At 40.8% G+C, this 22,108-nt stretch overlaps 1 protein-coding gene across 1 annotated transcript in view; it reads left to right on the top strand.

Annotated features, from left to right (window-relative positions):
- The first annotated feature begins 6,680 nt into the window (after window positions 1-6,680).
- WNT8B (Wnt family member 8B) overlaps window positions 6,681-22,108 on the top strand; it is a 29,818-nt gene continuing 14,390 nt past the window's right edge. The window contains exon 1 of the mRNA XM_066355433.1: window positions 6,681-6,748. Within this exon, the coding sequence (XP_066211530.1) occupies window positions 6,681-6,748 (68 nt within the window). The remainder of the gene's footprint in view (window positions 6,749-22,108) is intronic.

Below are 22,108 nucleotides of genomic sequence, written 5' to 3'. Positions count from 1 at the left end.
GAGTTTTGGGGGTATATACCCAGTAGAGGGATTGCTGGGTCATATGGTAGCTCCATTTTCAGTTTTTTGAGGAACAACCATACTTTCTTCCATAATGGTTGTATACTTTACATTCCCACCAACAGTGAATGAGGGTTCCTTTTTCTCCACAGCCTTTCCAACACTTGCTATTACCTGTCTTGTTGATAATAGCTAATCTAACAGGTGTGAGGTGGTATCTCATTGTAGTTTTGATTTGCATTTCTCTGATAACTAATAAAGATGAGCATCTTTTCATATATCTGTTGGCCATTCGTATTTCTTCCTGGGAGAAGTGTCTGTTCACGTCCTCTTCCCATTTTTTTATTTGATTGTTTGTTGTTGAGTTTTATGAGCTCTTTGTATATTTTGGATATTAGGCCCTTATCTGAGCGGTTGTTTGAAAATATCATTTCCCATTTAGTTGGCTGTTTTTTTTTTTTCCACAATACTTTATTTTATTTTATTCATTTTTGAGAGGAGAGGAGAGACAGAGGGAGAGAAGGGGAGAAGGAGCTGGAAGCATCAACTCCCATATGTGCCTTGACCAGGCAAGCCCAGGGTTTTGAACCGGCGACCTCAGCATTTCTAGGTCAACGGCTTTATCCACTGCACCACCACAGGTCAGGCCTGGCTGTTTATTTTGTTGTCAGTTTCTCTTGCTGAGCAAAAACTTCTAAGTCTGATGTAGTCCCATTCATTTATCTTTGCCTTCACTTCTCTTGCCTTTGGAGTCAAATTCATAAAATGCTCTTTAAAACCAAGGTCCATGAGTTTAGTACCTATGTTTTCTTCTATATACTTTACTGTTTCAGGTCTTATATTTAGGTCTTTGATTCATTTTGAATTAATTTTAGTACAAGGGGACAAACTGTAGTCAAGTTTCATTCTTTTACATGTGGCTTTCCAGTTTTTCCAGCACCATTTGTTTAAGAGGCTTTCTTTTCTCCATTGTGTGTTGTTGTCCCCTTTATCGAAAATTATTTGACCATATATATGGGGTTTTATTTCTGGACTTTCTATTCTGTACCATTGGTCTGAGTGACTATTTTTCTGCCAATACCATGCTGTTTTGATTGCTGTGGCTCTATAATATAATTTGAAGTCAGGTATTGTAATGCCCCCAGCTTCGTTCTTTTCCTTAGGATTGCTTTGGTTATTCGGCATTTTTTATACTTCCATATAAATCTGATAATTTTTTGTTTCATTTCTTTAAAAAATGTCATTGGAATTTTGATGGGAATTGCATTAAATTTGTATATTGCTTCAGGTAATATGGTCATTTTGATTATATTTATTCTTCCTATTCAAGAACAAGGAATATTTTTCCATTTCATTGTATCTTTTTCGATTTCCCTTAACAATGCTTTGTAGTTTTCGTTATATAGGTCCTTTACAGTCTTTGTTATGTTTATTTTTTTTACAGTCTTTGTTATGTTTATTCCTAGGTATTTTTTTGCTGTTGCAATTGTGAAGGGGATTATTTTTTTGAGTTTGTTTTCTAATGTTTCGTTCTTGGCATATAGAAAGGCTATGGACTTTTGTATATTAATTTTGTATCCTATGACCTTACTGTATTGATTTATTGTTTCTAGTAATCTTTTTGTGGAATCTTTGGGATTTTCAAAGTATAGGATCATATCATCTGCAAAAAGTGAAACCTTTACTTCTTCTTTTCTGATATGGGTGCCTTTTATTTCTTTATCTTGTCTGATTGCTCAGGCTAGAACTTCTAGCACCACATTAAATAAGAGTGGAGATAGTGGGTGGACAACCCTGTCTTGTTCCTGATTTAAGGGGGAAAGTCCTCAGTTTTATGCCATTTAATATGATGTTAGCTGATGATTTATCATATATGGCCTTTATCATGTTGAGATATTTTCCTTCTATACACATTTTGTTGAGTGTCTTAAACATAAAGTTGTGCTGTATTTTATCGAATGCCTTTTCTGCATCTATTGATAAGATCATGTGATTTTGTTCTTTGTTTTGTTGATATGGTGTGTTATGTTAACCATTTTATGTATGTTGAACCATCCTTGAGATTCTGGGATGAATCCCACTTGATCATGATGTATTATTATTATTTTTTTAATTTTTAAAGATTTTATTTATTCATTATAGACAGGAGAGAGAGAGAGAGAGAGAGAGAGAGAGAGAGAGAGAGAAGGGGGGAGGAGCAGGAAGTATCAACTCCCATATGTGCCTTGACCAGGCAAGCCTAGGGTTTTGAACTGGCAACCTCAGCATTTCCAGGTTGATGCTTTATCCACTGCACCACCACAGGTCAGGCCATGATGTATTATTTTTAAAATATGTTGTTGTATTCGATTTGCTAGTATTTTGTTTAGTATTTTAACATCTGTATTCATTAGAGATATTAGTCTGTAGTTTTCTTTTTTTGTGCTGTCCTTGCCAGGTTTCAGTATGAGGGTTATGTTGGCCTTATAAAATGTGTTTGGAAGTATTGCTTCTTCTTCAATTTTTTGGAAGACTTTGAGTAGAATAGGGACCAAGTCTTCTTTGAATGTTTGATAAAATTCACTAGTGTAGCCGTCTGGGCCTGAACTTTTATTTTTGGGGAGGTTTTTAATAGTTTTTTTCTATTTCCTCCCTGCTAATTGGTCTGTTGGCTTTCTGCTTCTTCATGACTCAGTCTAGGAAGGTTGTATTGTTCTAGGAATTTATCCATTTCTTCTAGATTGTTGAATTTGGTGGCATATAGTTTTTCATAGTATTCTACAATAATTCTTAGTATATCTATGATGTCTGTGGTGATTTCTCCTCTTTCATTTTGGATTTTGTTTATATGAGTCTTTTCTCTTTTTTCCTTGGTGAGTCTTACCAAGGGTTTGTCAATTTTGTTGATCTTTTCAAAGAACCAGCTCCTTGTTTTATTAATTTTTTCTATAGCTTTTCTGTTCTCTATTTCATTTATTTCTGCTCTGATTTTTATTATTTCCTTTCTTCAGCTGGTTTTGGGTTGTCTTTGTTCTTCTTTTTCTAGTTCCTTAAGGTGTGAAGTTAAGAGGTTCACTTGGGCTCTCTCTTGTTTGTTCATATAGGCCTGAAGTGATATGAACTTCCCTCTTATTACTGCTTTAGCTGCATCCCAGAGATTCTGATATGTTGTATTGTTATTTTCATTTGTCTGTGTATATCTTTTGATCTCTGAGCTTATTTCTTCTTTGACCCACTCATTTTTTTAAAGTATGTTGTTTAGTTTCCACATTTTTTTGGGGTTTCTTTACCTCTTTTTTGCAGTTGAATTCTAGTTTCAAGGCTTTATGATCAGAAAATATGCTTGGTACAATTTCAATTTTTCTGAATTTGCTGATGTTATTTTTGTGGACCAACATATGGTCAATTCTTGAGAATATTCCATGTACACTAGAGAAAAATTTATACACTGTCACTTTGGGATGAAATGTCCTATAGATGTCTATCATATCCAATTGCTCTAGTGTTTCATTTAAGGCCAATATATCTTTATTGATTTTCTGTTTGGATGAATGATCTAGAGCCGTCAGCAATGTATTGAGGTCTCCAAGTATGATATTTTTGTCAGTTTTTGTTTTTAGGTCAATCAGTGGTTGTCATATATTTTGGTGCTCCTTGGTTTGGTATATATATATTAAGAATTGTTATGTCTTCTTGATTCAGTGTCCCCTTAATCATTATGAAATGACCATTTTTGTCCCTGATTACTTTTGCTGTCTTGTAGTCAGCATTATTAGATATGAGTATTGCTACACCTGCTTTTTTGGGGATGTTATTTGCTTGGAGTATTGTTTTCCAGCCTTTCACTTTGAATTTGTTTTTATTTCTTTTTTTTGAATTAACTTTATTTTCCCTACCATGTTTTTATTCTTGTTGCTTAGATGTATTTCTTGTAGGCAGCATACACTTGGATTTTCTTTTTTAATCCATTCTGCTACTCTGTGTCTTTTTATTGGTGAGTTTAATCCATTTACATTTAGTGTAATTATTGACACTTGAGGGTTCCCTATTGCCATTTTATAAATTGCTTTCTGTTAGTTTTATATCTTGTTTGATTCTTCTCTTTTGTTTTTCTATCATTTGTTACTACTGATAATTCTTATTCGTTCTTTTTCATTTTCAACTATGTCTTTGTATATTCTAAGAAACCTTCTGCTCCTCTCTCCTGTTCCTATAGGTATATGCCTCTCTGCTTTCACAGGGCTCCATGTGTTTCTCTCTTTCAGCATTTTTGAGTGTTTAGTAGTCTGTCTTCTCTATGACCATGACTCAGGGTTTTACACAGGGCTTGACACACCAGAGGCCATTAAGTTTTTGCCAATTAAATATATAGAAAAATAAACATTTCCATATTTTCTCAGGAGAAACTACAACAAAGCCAATATGCCATATTCAAGTTTTAAATAGGAATTAAACAGTATCACAGAGGACATTAATGATAATTTAAAGAGTAGTATCGCTTAAAGTGTTCAGTATTTGCTTTTCTACCCTGTGCTGTAATTTTCACATTTTTAGGTATAAAATAATAATATCAAGCAAACATCTTCCGAAGATAAAATAGGGTAGAAAGAAGATGTAATAATTTGGTTGTAGATGCTTCAGTATATTAGTTGCTAGTGTAAAACTCCAGGAGACCTAAGAACATCATATTTTCAAATATATATAATAATAAAAGTTATTGAATATTATAATAGAATTCATTTTTAGAGGAATATTGCAAATGCAGTTCATTTTTACATGGAACCCTTGATTTGAGGATACAGAGAGGAAACTCCAGAACTAAGATTTGAAAAAGATAATAGAAGCTTAAGAAACTTATATAAACTTCAAAGTTCTTAAGAGACTAGATCTTAATTGTTCTCACAATAAAGTTATACACCTTCGACCCTGACTGGGTAGTTCATTTTTAGAGTGTGTCCCAAATGTGCAGAAGTTGCATGTTTGATCCCTAGCCAGGGCACACACAAGAATCAACCAATGATGACATGAATGAGTGGAACAAAGACTTTATTTTCTCTCTCTCTCTGTCTGTCTCTCTTCCTTCCTCTCTCTCCAAAAATCAATTTAAAAAGTTATACATCTTACATATATATAATTTTTATTTGTTAATTATACCTCCATAAAATTGGAAGAAAAAAGAGAGACAGAAGGGTCTAAAAATTGTTTGAGTGGGAGTCAAAACTGCCCAAGATCATCTCACAATAAAGAATCCCAAATAAAGCTCCAAGCTAGAAAATTCCAAGTGGGTAACAAAGTTACTTGGTCAAAATATGCAGGTGACAATCCCTAAATCTAGATTAATAAATAATCTAGATAATGAGTTAATCTAATAAATCCTTTTTCTCCAGTTTAGTTTCAGTGTAGATCTGGTCAGAGGGGTTCTGAAGCAAGAGAAATAAGAACAAAATGAAGAATACAGGCAGGCCATTGTGTCCAGGAAGCCCCGAGGAAAGGTGGCTGCTCAAGTGGAAGATGTGGCCATGTGGGAGTAAGTCAGGGGCCCTTTGAGGACCCCTGCACCGTGCCTGAGGTGACCCTTGCTTTCTACTGGGACAGAAGGGACAGCAACTCAGAGATGTGTGAGCAGGAGGCTTGGGCGCCCTACTGGCATCACCACCCTAGTTTTAGGGTCATAGGAATTTGGCTGTCTATTGAAATCTCATCCTTCTTTGAAGTTCAAATTCTATCTTCTTCAGAAAACCTTCCCCAAATCGACCTATGTGATTTATAGTCAGTTTGTAGCAATTTAACACCTTATTAAATTGAATCCTTATATTATCACCTTACTAGGTTATAAATGTCTTTTGGGCAGAAATCATGTTTTGGGTTTTAAAAATGTCCACAATGCTTAGGGGAGGGTTGAGAATGTAATAGGTGTTCAACAAGTAAGGTTCTGATGGTAAAGCTGAAAGGAAGAAACCATCAGGCTCCTGAAAGTTTCCGAAGCTTCTTTCTAACTTAGAGGAAGAATACCAGAGACAGTTGGGTCCTATTCCCACATTCTCAAATCAGAGTGCTGAGGTTCATCTAATATATGGTATATTTTTCTCTGAAGAGAGCTATCCTAAATGCAAATTTAGTTTCACAGCCCTCCAAAGGACAACAGGGAAAGCACAGTCCCTTGTAAATCCCCTTGGGGACCAGGCTCTCCTCTCTGCATCCGAGTCTGTGTGTGAGTGTGCATGGTGGGGGAGGTTGTGGTGGGGTGGGAGGGCATTGGCAAGAGGGAGGAGAGAGACTCCACGCAGTGATTATGTGGAGGGGATTTGCTATGTCTCTTTTCCTCCCCCACCCCTCTTTCTTTGTCCTTTTTCTCCGTGTTCCTCTCTTTGTCCCCTTTTCCTCGTCCCTTCTTCTGCATTTGTCTGAGAGGATCCTGGAGTGTTCTTTTGATCGACTCAATCTTTCTCTGGCACTTGAGTCCTGATTGGCTGAAGGACTTAGAGGGGAAAAAAAACTTTAATTAAGTAGATAATCTCTTCTTTGGAAGTTTGGCAGCTCCATTTCACCTCCCCTTAGCTCTGTTTGGGATCGCTTACACACCAAGGAAGTTGGGGTTCGAGAAGAATTCCATCCCACTACCACGAAGAGAATACTTCCCCATCTCACCTCTCTGTCTCCCAAGATTTTAGAATTTTCTATCTCTGTCACTCCAGAGGATTATGTTACTTATGGAGCCTTCTGTGTGCATCATTCTTTTCACCTGTATCCTCCAACTCAGCCATACCTGGTAAGTAATCTGGACCTTGGAATTAGGTAAATGCCTGAAATATATGGGAGAGAGGTCATTTTCATTTCTAGGAATGTAGGATGCTTTGGGATCTCTCCTAGGAAAAGGTGTTCAAGGCAGTAGGGCTCTTCCAAATTTATGGCTGATTTCAGTAAATCTTTAGGCCCTGACTAATAAAAGAATTAAAATATGGGGCTCCTATTTTTCCAAATTGCTATATCATAAATATTCTAAGTGGTTTTGAGGAAAGACAGTAGCCCTTTCTATCAAATCCTGATTTTGGCATTGCAGAGAAGAGGAAGGTGGTTCAAAGCAGGTTCTACTGTGTGTTGAATCTGATCTTTGAGGTGAAGACAAAAATTCAGTGGGATCTTATTTTGCACTGTCTGACTTTAATGTTTTCAGAATATTCTAAGTAACAGCTTATAATATCACTTCTTAGAGGTTAAACATTAACGTGAGTTACTCGGTTAACAAACATTTGAAATAAAATATTTTAGAAATTTAAACTTTCCTACAAAACTGTTTAATTTATTCAGTTTACAAATATTTCTAAATTGCTCAGAAGGTAAAATAATGTGTGTGAAAGTGCTCTGTAAACTATAAACAATTGCACAAATGATAGATGGTATAATCATCATTCGCACTGAGCTCTGGGAAACCATCTAAACTATCTTTACATGGAGAAGTTAATAAGCAAGTATTCAATAATATACAGGGGCAAGACCTGGGAAAGGCATGTTGCTCGGGTGTTTGGAGTTTCTCCTCAATTAAGATGTAAGCTCAGTCTCTCTCATTATTAGTTCTCATTTTGACCATCTATTTAACCAAGATACGAATCCAATTGCTCCATAAACTGTTGAGGAAGCAAGAATAGGAATTTCTTTGCTGAAATCAGCATCCTGTGCTAATTGACAGTGTATTCTTATCATAAACGAGTATAGCCATCTTTATTAGAGAGTTGATATAAACTGCCAAATTAATACAATGATTTGCCAGTTAATGGCATAATTTGCAAAATTTCTGATTATAAATCAAACCACCAAATAACTGGTTAATTTTTAATTGGTGTTTTAATTAAATACTTCATTTAAAAAAAACCCTCTCTTCTCTCTCCCTCATGAGAACAAAAAGACAAAAGGGACAGGAGACTATTTCAGAGCGTTTCCACTGATGTTCATGGTATTCTTCAGCTGATTCAGTATCAGCAAAAGAGAAACACGAGATTCCTTCCCCCAGTCACCAGGGCAGTGTGAAGAATTGTTCTATAAAAAATACCTTTACTGTGTGTTCCTTCCCTGCTGGAGGGGGTCATGTTCATTTCATTCCGATACTGACACAGCCACACTGAAAGGTGGCTGGGTTGCTTGTCTGTCCAAATTCAAGTGTCTGGATTCAAAAAGAAAGAAGAAAAAAGAGATGTGAAAGAAAGTTCTAATTTAAAAACAGGGTTTAAGAACCTCCTTGCTTTGCCTGACTTGGAGGAGAAAAATGTACAAATCTGTATAATGCAATTAGATTTTAATCGCATTTTCCCCATAAGCCCCAATTTGAATTAAATATTTATACTTTGCCAAGAGTCTGGTTTTGGTAGCATTTGAAATGTGATTTTTAAATTTACCATCAAATCTTGATTATTCTTATAATGGAACTACCAGGGTTTTGCATAAGGTCATCTTTTCCTTTGTGCCATGCAGAGAAATCTGGCCAATCACAGTCTTTCAGATGTTTCTCTTAGTACTTCATTATCAACCTTTTATGTGAAGACCTCAAAAGCGTTTAACAAATAGAGAACCACAATTTCTGCTTGGCTGTTCAATTGTAGGCTTGCCTGAAATTACTGCCTAAAAGAATCCATCAACAGAAATTCCTGAGCTTGGAAAGGAGATGATAAAAATTACATGTGACTACAATATGCAGTTTAACTAGTTATCTCAGTGCAAAATAATTGGGAAAAAAGCATTCTCCACAGTTTAGGGCCCTTCTGAAAGAATTATCTTTAAGTAACTGGAGAAAAATCTTTACTGTGAATTTGTTTTTCTTAATTTTAATGACTCCAGAAAAAAAAAAAAAAGAAGGAAGGAAGGAAGGGATGGAGGGAGGGAGGGAGAGAGGGAGGGAAAGAAAGAGAGAGAGAGAGAAAGAGAAGAAAGAAAGAAAGAAAGAAAGAAAGAAAGAAAGAAAGAAAGAAAGAAAGAAAGAAAGAAAGAAAGAAAGAAAGAACCATGATACAACCAAGCAAATGGTGATGGTTATAATGGTGGCTAGAGATGAATCAATGTGACTTTCTACTTCCAATATATTTACTCATCTAGAATGAATGGACCTAGAACATGTTTTTCCTTAACTGTTGCCTTCACTTGACTCCATAATGATGTCTCATAATGATACTGGGTTTTACCCAGTTCTGTCCTTCTCTCTCTCTCTCTCTCTCTCTCTCTCACTCACTCATTGCTCAACTCAATCACCGAATCAGAAAGATGCAAGGGACTCATAAGTTAACTATGGCTCTGCTTGTAATCTTTAACAGAGGTCATTACCTTCATTCTTTTCCAAAGGATTTAAACATCTTTCTCTTTAAAATTCTTGCTCTTTTCTGTAATAGAGCAAGAATTTATCTGAAATCTGTGTGTTTTAAAGCAGTTTTTAAAAATAAATCATTCTTTGGTTCTCTACATTTATGTTTTTAGAGTAATCTGTCAAAACAGCTCTTGAAATCTCATCTGATAATGACATGTAAAACCCTTGATTAGAAAAAGCTTCTGTTATTGGGGGGGGGGGGTGTTTTTGAATCCATAGTCTCATCAAGCATCATCAATAACTAAAATTATTATTCTCTGCATTTATGTACAAAACTTATCAAATGCTTATATATTTAAATTTTTTCATTGACTTTATTCGGGTGACACTGATTAATATAATTACACAGGTTTCAGGTGCACAACTCTACAACACATCATCTGTGTATTGTATTGTGTGTTCACCGTCCCAAGTCGTCTCCCTCCATCAGATGTATATTATGACCAGTAAAACACACACTCATTTAAAAATCATTGAGTTTGTGGTAATTGGTTGTCCTATTAAGTTTTGGTTGAGTTTTCCCCATTAACAGATATAAAAAGAACAAGGGCAATCAAGTGAGAATCCACTGAGCTTTGTCACACTCGATAGGAATTGTCATCCTCACAGAGGCTGGGGATCTCTGAAGTTAGGGAAATAAAGTCAGGTATGAGAAATTGCTTTGGAATCTGCAAAATAATATACCAATAAAAGATTCACATTCCTAATAGCTTCCCTGGTCAAAAAAATTTTTTCTATATCTATATCTATCTATCTATCTATCTATATCTCCCATCTACCTTTCTATAGACAAAGGACCAGAGGAAAAAGAGTTTTATTTATTTATTTATTTTTACAGGGACAGAGAGAGAGTCAGAGAGAGGGATAGATAGGAATAGACAGGAACAAAGAGAGATGAGAAGCATCAATTATCAGTTTTTCGTTGCAACACCTTATTTCTTTCTTGATTGCTTTCTCATATGTGCCTTGACCGCGGGCCTTCAGCAGACCGAGTAATCCTTTGCCCGAGCCAGCGACCTTAGGTCCAAGCTGGTGAGCTTTTTGCTCAAACCAGATGAGCCCGCGCTCAAGCTGGCATCTGTGGGGCCTCAAATCTGGGTCCTTCCGCATCCCAGTCCGATGCTCTATTCACTGCGCCACCGCCTGGTCAGACAGTAAAAAGAGTTTTAATGAAACTCTTGTCCATGGACAGAGTTTACTTTTTTTCCTTTTACCAGCTGGGACAATTGGTTTATTGCTGCTCTATACTGGGCAGTGCTAGTTTCTCTTGGAACTGTTAATAAAATCCCTCCCCCCGCCTCCCCCAGGCTCCATTTACTCTTTCTATTTCCATCAGAAGTAGAGGAGAACTCAGAGGGCATAGAAAGAGTGGTCAATTTAATTTTACTTAGGATAAACCCTCATTTTGTCAGAAAGCAGATTTTCCTTCCTAGGTAAAAGATCAGGCTGGGTTAACAGTTGGAGAAATTCCGAGCTTGATCCACATAAATAACATTCCTCATTGCCTCCCATTTGAAATATACCTACATGCTAAGGCAGGGGTCGGGAACCTATGGCTCGCGAGCCAGATGTGGCTCTTTTGAAGGCTGCATCTGGCTCGCAGACAAATCTTTAATAAAAAAAATGATAATGTTAAAAATATAAAACATTCTCATGTATTACAATCCATTCATTTCCCACCGCTCATTGGCTCCAGGCGAGTGGCTGGAGCCAATCACGGCTGTCCTCCAGGACAACACCAAATTTTTATTGGATAATGCCTAATGTACACGGGTCGTTGTATGGCTCTCATGGAATTACGTTTTAAAATATGCGGCGTTCATGGCTTTCTCAGCCAAAAAGGTTCCCAACCCCTGTGCTAAGGGCTTCTTGAAAGAACCTATTATCCGCTCTGGACAAACCCTCTACTCTCATTATAAACCAAACTTTTATGGCTTGTTTTTCTCCATCTTTATTATAGGCCCTTCTTATTGATCATATCATTTCTCTACATGCTTCTTAGGTCAGATTTTCCTCCAGGCCAAGAGAAATCACATCATAAAGGGATCATTTAAATTCTCCATTATCTAACCAGTCCAAATTCACTTTGCTTACTAGGTTGTTGTCCCAATGTCAGCATGCTCCAGTCCCAGCACAGACGAGGCTATGTTCCAGTAGTCTCAGTAGACCCCGTAAGTAGACCAAGCGTTCAGTAGTTCTGTGCAGCTGCACAGATGAAATGCTTGTGTTTTCCAGGCCAAGCTTAAACCATCCTGCATGAGGAAAAACTTCCCCTTCATTCAAAACTGCAATTCTCTAATTGTCCCATAATATGCAACTAGATATCGACAATGACTGAATTTTTTAATAAATATTTTAAACCAAAACCCTGTAATTGTCTTTCACTACCAAAAATCTCAGTCCCTTTCCTTTACTCTTCGGGTTCACCATGTCAGACTTTGAACGTTCCATTGTATACCAAAATCCAGGGTAATAAATAGCAAACCAGGAGATTGGCCATATTATCCTGTCTGGCATTTCTTCATGTTAATCCAAGGTGTTTGGTGGAGCCCATATTGCATAGATTAATGCCTCAGGAATGTTCTGTGTCATTTTATATTATGAAAAATTTCATTTTTTCCCCTTGCAAACATTGAACAACATATATAATAAACCCCCATAACTCAGCTTCCACAGTTATCAACCCCTGTGTAAACTTGCTTCATGTATACTTTCTGTATCTTTTTTTTTTTTAACAGAGACAGAGAGAGTCAGAGAGAGGGATAGACAGGGACAGACAGAAGGAACAGAGAGAGATGAGAAGCATCAATCATTAGTTTTTCATTGCAACACCTTAGTTATTCATTGATTGCTTTCTCATATGTGCCCGGACCATGGGGCTACAGCAGACTGAGTAACCCTTTGATCAAGCCAGCAACCTTGGGTCCAAGCTGGTGAGCTTTGCTCAAACCAGATGAGCCCGTGCTCAAGCTGGCGACCTTGGGGTCTCGAACCTGGGTCCTCTGCATCCCAGTCCAACGCTCTATCCACTGCGCCTCCGCCTGCTCAGGCTGTATAATTTTTAATTGCATGTATTCTCTTAGTCAAAGTCTTCCAAATACTTCCATGGATCAAAATAAGAAGGACAGAAAAAGGAACCCTTTACCCCATGTCCAAAAGACCTAGTGCCAGTAATTAGGGTGACTCGTTAGGAATATCATACAGATATGACCGCCCTTGGAGAGGAAAATAAAAAATACAAATCAGTAAAAAGATAATTCATTCAAATCCATATTTGAATTTACTTCTGTTTGAGCTGTGGCTGGTTAGTAAAAGTAACAGAAACTGATAGTTGATCAGATTGAGGAGAGGACACTTTAGCATCCATTGGATTTACTTCCATTAAGTAGTGAAAACAGTACCAACGTGGCAAAGCCTGACCTACCTTGAACTGTTCACCTCGTTGTTTTATAGGACAATTCTCAGCGTTATCATGTACACCTACCTTCTTGATCTTGACATAAGCTGGTATTGCATCCATCAATGCCATTGAGAACGTGAATATTTTCTAAAATCTGTACTACAAGGACTAAGGTAGCAACATCAGAAAACAAAACAGAATGCTCTGCTTCCGTAATGCTCCTGGATGAGGGTCCCGCAATCCCAGGCTTGCTGGAAACAGTGGCTTGAGCTGTTCCTTAGCGGCTCTCACTTAGAGACCACGGAACAGAGAATGAGGCAGCTTATTCCCAGTTCGAGTCCTCATTTAAATGCTAAATGCTAAAGGACCTTTCTATAGCTCTGTGTTTCTCAGCAGAGTTTGCTCCAATACAAAAAAAAGAAAAAAGGAGGTGAGGACAAGAAAGACAGCCTATATCTCTACAAAATATCCTGGAGTACAAATGACTTTTCACTTTCAGGGGAAAAGAGTAATCCTTGAGAATTTGTGATTTGCTTGGGGAAGAATTGGCCCATGATTGTTTCGCAGGGACCCATGACACACACTTGTCCAGAGCGCTGTTATATGGTCTTTGCCAGTGATTCATTGCTAAGGACTGGATCTGAGATCATGTAGGATTTTAATATATATTTTAATAAAGGATAACTACCCAAACTGACACATCTGTTTAATTTTTCTTAGTCAACTGGGTTATAAGACGTTTCAAAATATATTCTAGGGCACTACCTTATACTATAGAAAATTCACATTTATAAAAAATGTTTTTGAGATTTTTTTGTGTGTGTGACAGAGACAGAGAGAGAGAGACAGAGACAGGGGCAGATAGACAGGAAGGGAGAGAGATGAGAAGCATCAATTCTTTGTTGTGGCACCTCAGTTGTTCATTGATTGCTTTTTCATATGTGCCTTGACGGGGGGCTACAGCAGAGCTAGTGACCCCTTGCTCAGGCCAGTGACCTTTGGGCTCAAGCCAGCAACCATGAGGTCATGTCTACGATCCCACCCTCAAGCCAGCAACCCTGTGCTCAAGCCGGCTGAGCCCAGGCTCAAGACAGCGACTTTGGAGTTTTGAACCTGGGTCCTCTGTATCCACTGAACCACTGCCTGGTCAGGCTTGAGAATTCTTTATAGGGCTGAATTCTCTTTGAAGAAAGAGATGGAGTCTAAGTCAGTGAAATAGCTATGAGGTATGACCAAAACCTGTGTAGTCCTTAACTTCTTCCTTTATACTCATCTTGAAACAATTTTCACTTGGCCCCAATCGTCACTGCATTTCTCTCTTTTCTTTCAATGCCGCCAGACTCCTCCAATGAGGCTACACTAGCGGCTTTCATTCCATAACTGGTCATCCACCACAATCGGGTTTCTGTTCCATCTCTCTACTGAACAGTCTCCCTCTGTTATCATCTCTGTTCCTTCTTAACAAACGGTTAAGTAGGAGGAAATTTATCTTTGAAATTTTGAGTACTTCTCTTCTCTATAAGACTTCAGATATCTCATGATTTCTACTTCCTAATCCTTCCCCTAGCTAAACAGGAAAAAGCCCAATTTCAATTACTTGTACTTTACAATGGGTAAGAATTAGTCATGCAGTGCACCCTTGAAAAGCACTTGCATTTTAAAACTGAACTCTATCTAATTGTACAGTGAATTGTACCTAGCTTAGTACCAATCCTTGGTATTGTCAGAGAGGGTAATAAAAAATTCTGGACCCATAGGATATGATTTCACAATGATTACTAGTAAGGCCTGCCTTCCCTGCAGTTGTGTGTGTGCTGCGGTGCATGTGTGTTATGTGGGGTGTATGTTACAGCAGATAGGATCACCAGGCAACATTCTCAGAAAGGGCTGCTTTGGGGCTGTCCGGGCCTGAGGCCTCTTGTGAGTTCATGAGGTGAAAAGCAGGCTGTCAGACATTCATTGTAAGAAGAGGTTGCATCACTGGGACACCTCTAGCTACAGCTCCTGGCAGCCCCGAACTCTGGTCCCTCCCCGTGACCTCTCCCCTGTCTCCTGTTCTCTCTCTCTGTACCAAATCTCCAGAGAAAGATGTGCATCTACGTTAACTCACTGCCCCTTCTGCTCTCCCTGGGCCATCACCCCCAATTAGAAAAATCACACGGGCCCTCCAGAAGTAGGCCAGTGAGAGCTTCGTGACCCAGAGGTTTTTTATGGACCTCATGAAATGAGATTAAAGGGTAGAGGGAAGGCAAACCTGTTATTCAAAGACTTTTTTTTTTTTTTTTCTGAAGCTGGAAACGGGGAGAGACAGTCAGACAGACTCCCGCATGCGCCCGACCGGGATCCACCCGGCACGCCCACCAGGGGCGATGATCTGCCCACCAGGGGGGGATGCTCTGCCCCTCTGAGGGGTCGCTCTGCCGCAACCAGAGCCACGCTAGCACCTGGGGCAGAGGCCAAGGAGCCATCCCCAGTGCCCGGGCCATCTTTGCTCCAATGGAGCCTTGGCTGCGGGAGGGGAAGAGAGAGACAGAGAGGAGGGGGAGGGGTGGAGAAGCAAATGGGCGCTTTTCCTATGTGCCCTGGCCGGGAATCGAACCCGCCCCCCCCCCCCATACGCCAGGTTGATGCTCTACCGCTGAGCCAACCGGCCAGGGCTCAAAGACTTTTGAGGAAAGTGGAGAGAGGGAGAACACAAGGGGGGTGTGTGTCAGAAGGCATTGAGATAGAAGTCTTGGGCATCAAGAGAAAAACACCAAATTCTGGACACGTGCAGAATCTTTGCCTTGTAAAAAGACATGTGGGGAAGGGTTAAGGGGAATCCTAACTGAAATGTAAGCTGCATCCGCACTGGGATTCAACCCACCCAGGCACTCATGGCAACCAGTGAGGCTGGCCTGCAGGAAGTTTGCTGCCTGACACTTGGGATTTCCTGGGAAGGAACTCCCACACTGAGGGGAGAGGCAGTCTGCACACACTCGTGGCCTAGAAACAAGGCCCTGGTTATGCAAAGGGAGAAGGAAGTCTGGAGGTAGCCTGGTGCTTGGCACTCCTGGCCCAGTGTTCATCTCTGTCATAGGCTATACAGAATCAGGCATATGTTCTCATCATGGTGGCCAAACTGCTGACCATACCATGTGATGTGCTGCAGGCCACCTCATGGGCTGTGCTAGTTTGGAGAACCACCCCCAAATAGAGGGAAATAGTGAAAACATTGGATAGTGGCTTAACCCCCCCCCCTGTCCACCATTAGATATGACTGACAGAGAATGGGAACTTCCTAAGGTGGTAAAATAGTAATAAGTAATGATTAAAAGTATCTTTAAATGGTATCAAATAAAGAGAAGCATTGAAAATTAGAGTGAGTGGGTAAATAATAAACATTAGGTAAAAAAAAAGACAGCTTTTTTTATCCACTCATCTACTGATGGGCACTTGGGCTGTTTCCAGATCTTGGTATTTTAAATAATATTGGGATAGGTACACGATGCAGTGTGCAAAGGACGTTTTATTGAGTTGCACACCCAAACCTATACCCAATTAATTAAAATTTAAAAAAGACAAATAAAAAACTTGGAGATTTTTCAAGAACTAAAAGCGAAGCTGTGGCATTTGTATTTGTTGATCCAGCTCCCTGAAAAAAAATTCATTGGTGATCACACAAATTATAGAATAGGCAATTTAGGAGATGGTACAGCCCCTGAGAGAAGCTGCAGAATGTTGAAAGTTGTGGGTATTTGAGGAGCTATAGTGTCCTAGATCAAGAAATTTTGCATAGTGGCTCGATTATAACTAGTTTATAGCCACGTTGTGTGGCAAAGTTAGAAGGTCCCTAGAGCAGACGCCAAGGGACTATGATAGAAAGTGCACAGGGCTCTGCTTTAGTGGTTATCCATAGCCTCAAAACTACTTGTGCGGGCCCTGGCCGGTTGGCTCAGCGGTTGAGCGTCGGCCTGGCGTGCGGGGGACCCGGGTTCGATTCCCAGCCAGGGCACATAGGAGGAGCGCCCACTTGCTTCTCCACCCCCCCCCTCCTTCCTCTCTGTCTCTCTCTTCCCCTCCCGCAGCCAAGGCTCCATTGGAGCGGGGATGGCCCGGGCGCTGGGGATGGCTCCTTGGCCTCTGCCCCAGGCGCTGGAGTGGCTCTGGTCGCTGCTGAGCGACGCCCCGGAGGGGCAGAGCATCGCCCCCTGGTGGGCGTGCCGGGTGGATCCCGGTCAGGCGCATGCGGGAGTCTGTCTGGCTGTCTCTCCCCGTTTCCAGCTTCAGAAAAAGAAAAAAAAAAAACAAACTACTTGTGCGTCTGTAATTTTCACTTAAAAATAGCTGAACAGATACTCAGCAATGAAGAGACTAGCAAGGATTAGACACACAAGGAAAGGAAGAGGAAAGAACTGGTCAATGCTAATATTAGGGGAGCTGTGGCAGAAAGCATCACTGAAGACAAGGACAAGAGGATTTGTCTACCCAGTCTAGACAGGAATGGGAACAGAAGTTACTAACAATAATACATTATTGTGAGAGTTCAGAATGAATGATGGAGAGAGAGAGAGAGGGAGAGATCTGACTACTCTTGCAAATTCTTACTATTGGTAAATTAACTTGGGAGAATGATCAGATGGCATTAGAAGCTTGTAGGAAAGCGTATAGACCAAAAAGTGAATTAAAGACTCATTTCATGATTGATGACAATACTGTGGAAGTGATCTAAGAATGTAAAATAATGGCAATGACAGGCCCTGGCCGGTTGGTTCAGTGGTAGAGCATTGGCCCAGCATGTGGAAGTCCCGGGTTCGATTCCTAGCCAGGGCACACAGGAGAAGCGCCCACCTACTTCTCCGCCCCTCCCCCTCTCCTTCCTCTCTGTCTCTCTCTTCCCTTCCTGCAGCCAAGGCTCCATTGGAGCAAAGCTCTCCCAGGCGCTGAGGATGGCTCCATGGCCTCCACCTCAGGTGCTAGAATGGCTCCAGTTATAATGGAGCAACACCCCAGATAGGCAAAGCATCATCCCCTGGTCAGCATGCCAGGTGGATCCCGGTCGGGCACATGCGGGAGTCTGTCTCTCTGCCTCCTTTCTTCTCACTTCAGAAAAAAAAAAAAAAAAAAAAGGCAATGGCATTAAAGCCTTCCTTGAGTGGCTTTAATGTTTCCTAGAGGGCTGATGGCCCCTTGATGAAGGCTCAGAATCCTTGTAGGTACATGTCTTCCCCTCCCCAATTTTATTCCTGGTATGAGGAATATGGGCATAAACAGCCATGACACAATTGCCAGGAAAACATTCTACACGACCAAGAAAAACTGCGAGGACAGAAAGAGATCCGTGATTTTAGTGCTCAGTACAGAAACCCAGCCCTTCGGGGCAGTGACCAGTGAGGGCTTTGAGAGCTACCCAAACCAGAAGATGCTCCATCCAGATAAGAAAAAAAAAAAGACATCCACCTATTTGTCACGGTTGCAGTTGGAGCAGCCATTTCTAGAAGACTGAAGCAATAATGTCAGTCTCCCGGGACTTCAAAGTATTCCTTAGGTATTAGAGGCTTGTTTGGCACCGCCTTATTCTCCCTCTGGACCAGTGTTTCTCACAGTGGACTCTGAGGACCATGTGCTATACAACCCTTTCAGGACCGTGGACGTGCAGGTTCCATTGCCCCTCCCCCCTCCCCACCAGGGATGGGATTCAGCCAGTTTGTACAGGTTCGGCAGAACCCATACCTAATTTTTTGTTGAGTTCAGTGAACCAGTTGTTGAAATGGCACTTGTAATCAGGGTTCTCTCTAAGGTGGGTGCCTGGGGCAGCCCCCCAATGTGGAAATCACAAATTTATATTCCTTACTCATTTTTAACATTCATCTGTGCAACAGCATGTTCTAAGCACCCGTAATAATGTTCATTCCGTCCATAGGTGAAAAAATTTGATGGAACTATGTTGTAATATTTATTTATTCATTTCACAAAACTCATTATACCTTTGATGAAATACCTCATTTTAATTCCCTCACGTTTGTTACTTCAGTAAACAAACATATAATGTAAAGAGAAAAAGTGCCAAACAACCAGGGAATGACAAGCTGTCATTGGAAATATCTTAAATAACAGTTTTATTGTTTTTTGTCAGATATTATTTAATATTTTTTTATTATTATTTTAAAACTCTTACCACATAATCTAGTTTTGTGTACCTCTTTTATTGTTCTTATTTAAGTATTAAATGCATGAAATAATAAACTACCTTTTGGCGTATCGACTTTTATATTTAGAACTGTTATTAGGGCAAAGAACCAGATTTTATATTATTTGAATCCCACCACTGCTCTACAACAGTCTTTGGAGCTAAGGCCCATGAATCTTTTTTTTTTTTGTGGCTGAGACAGAGAGAGTCAGAGAAAGGGACAGATAGGGACAGACAGACAGGAAGGGAGAGAGATGAGAAACATCAATTCTTCGTTGTGGCTCTTTAGTTGTTCATTAATTGATTTCTCATATGTGCCTCGACCAGGGGGCTACAGCAGACCAAGTGACCCCTTGCTCGAGCCAGTGACCTTGGGCTCAAGCTGGTGAGCCTTGCTCAAACCAGATGAGCCCACGCTCAAGCTGACAACCTCAGGGTCTCGAACCTGGGTCCTCCACATCCCAGTCCGATGCTCTATCCACTGCGCCACCGCCTGGTCAGCCCCATGGATCTTCTTGTTGAATAAACTCCCCAAAGGGTTCTTGTGCACTCTACTAGATAATCTATTTGAATTAATTTTCAAATGCCTATTCTGAATTCCATTTGCTAAATCTCCAGATTAGATATGCAGGTAACTTTTAATTTTTAGGTAGTCACCAATTTGCAGCAGGTTACAAAGAAATGTGCAGGGAAGTCCCATGCACCTTTTCCCAGCCTCCCCCGGTGTTAATATCTTACAAATAATGGTACAATATCTGTGAAGCCTATTCAAACTTTACCAGTTTTACATAGACTACAATTTGCACTCTACTGTCCTAGACTGATGGAACAGTTTTTTTAAAAAAAGTCAGTCACAGTGGATTAAAAAAAAAAAAGTCAAAGGAAGACAGACACCAGGAGAAAGGAGGTAAGGCAAGAATCCAGTCCCGTCCAGGCCGGCCCCTCTGGCCACCTGACAGTTAGGAAGTTGGTGGAGCGTGGTTGTTGTTCAGCCCTCCACCACTTGGACTCACAGAAAGGCCAGGAACAGATCTGAGGACAGGGGCAGGGTTAGAGCTTCTGTCAGAGTCTTACTGAGGAATTATCCTGTGTAAGAGGCCAGACCCTAGTTGTCACATATTTGTTTTGGGACAACGGAAACTGCCAGCTCCCTAGGTAATAAAGCGTCTTCCCTAAAATTGGAACATGCCCTGGATTATTCTTCAGAGAATTGTTATTGGGGAGGAAGAGGTCCAGAGTGGGTGAATCAATAATGGCCAGTGTGCCAGGCCAATCCATGCTACTCTAGGGTGAGCAAAGGCGTTTTTAGGCCCCGAAGGCTGAGCCCAGGAAGGGTATCAACAGAACACCAGTTAATACTTAGTTAATACTTTTTAATTTCCCGTTTCTTTGCCAGGATGGCACCCTTTGATAGGACTGCCCTTTGAAGAGGCTCCAGGCTGGGCCCGCCACCTGGGTGTGGCATCCACGGGCAGGTCAGGAGCACTGCTGTCCAGCAGTTTTTCTAAATGAGTGACTATGGAGGCTTCCTGGGGAGCGTTCGCTCCAAAGGACACGATTTGAGAAGACCCAGCAGTGAAGTTTGTCACCTGACTTTGTCAGCAAGCCCTCCCTTTTAGCCCACTGAAGAGGGTTGGAGGGTGACTAGAAGGTTATTATAAGCAAAAACCTGAAAAAACTATTTTACTAAAACTCTGTAAGAGTTTTGTATGCAAATAGCACTTTTGATACCCAAGTGGAAAAGTTATCCTCTAAAGGAGGTTAAAAGACATTTGTCCCTACATTTATAATAGACTACAGTTTTTTTTTGTAAATTTTTTTTTATTTTTTACAGAGACAGTGAGTCAGAGAGAGGGATAGACAGGGACAGACAGACAGGAACGGAAAGATGAGAAGCATCAATCATTAGTTTTTCATTGTGCGTTGCAACACCTTAGTTGTTCATTGATTGCTTTCTCATATGTGCCTTGACCGTGGGCCTCCAGCAGACTGAGTAACCCCTTGCTGGAGACAGCGACGTTGGGCTCAAGCTGGTGGAATTTTGCTCAAACCAGATGAGCCCGCACTCAAGCTGGCGACCTCGGGGGTCTCGAACCTGTGTCCTCTGCATTCCAGTCCGATGCTCTATCCACTGCGCCACCACCTGGTCAGGCTAGACTACATTTTTAGAGAGATGTTAGGTGTACAGAAAACCTGAGCAGAAAATACAGAGTTTTCATGTATTCCCTTGCCCTCCTCCCCTGCATTTTCCCCCATTACTAACATCTATTTAGTGTGCTATGTCCGTTGCCCTGAATTTTTAAATTTTATTGAGAGTGAGGGAGGGAAAGAGAGAGAGACAGAAATATTTATCTGTTCCTGTATGTGCCCTGACTGGGGATCAAACCCACACCCTCTGCATATCGGTTGATGCTCAATCAATGGAGCCATCTGGCCAGGGTGACCGGGCTTTATCTATCTATCTATCTATCTATCTATCTATCTATCTATCTATCTATCTATCTATCTATCTATCTATCTTAGTGAGAGGAGGAAAGGCAGAAACAGACTCCCATATGCGACCCTAGGGAGTGATGCTCTGCCCATCTGGGGTCCTTGCTCCATTGCAACCTGAGACATTTTTTAGCGTCTGAGGCGGAAACCATGGAGCCATCCTCAGCAGCCCGGGGCCAACTTGCTCCAATCGAGCCATGACTTCAGGAGAGCAGGAGAAGAGAGAGAGAGATAGGAAGAAAAGCGAGAGGAAGAGGGGTGGAGAAGCAGATGGGCATTTCTCCTGTGTGCCCTGGCCGGGAATTGAACCCGGGACTTCCACACGCTGGGCCAAGGCTCTACCGCTGAGTTAGCTGGTCAGGGCCTGCTCCCACTTTTTCAATGCATAGAACCCAGTGTGAACAGCAACAGTCTCCATAAAAACGTGCTAGGGAATGTGGTGGTACCCAGATAAAGCAAAGCCCATGCCTGGGCAATAGGGGTGCCTGGTGGACACGGAGGCAGAGGAAGGGTTGAAGCGATGGGAAGATAGAAACACAGTGGAGACGATGTGATAGTTAACTGGGCTGTTTATGAGTGAGACCTCCAAGAAATACTTCCCAAGAACTTTGGAGGGACCAGGATTCCTGGAATGTGGATGGGAATAAGAGCAAGAAATAAGGGTTGTGGGCAAGCAGAGCAGTGGAGGAGATGCTCTAGAATCAGACTGACAAGGTTC

The sequence above is a fragment of the Saccopteryx leptura genome, chromosome 13 (genome assembly GCF_036850995.1).
Source record: "Saccopteryx leptura isolate mSacLep1 chromosome 13, mSacLep1_pri_phased_curated, whole genome shotgun sequence".
NCBI classification, from domain to species: domain Eukaryota; kingdom Metazoa; phylum Chordata; class Mammalia; order Chiroptera; family Emballonuridae; genus Saccopteryx; species Saccopteryx leptura.
Note: the sequence above shows the minus strand (reverse complement) of the source record. Positions and strands in the feature narration are given on the sequence as shown.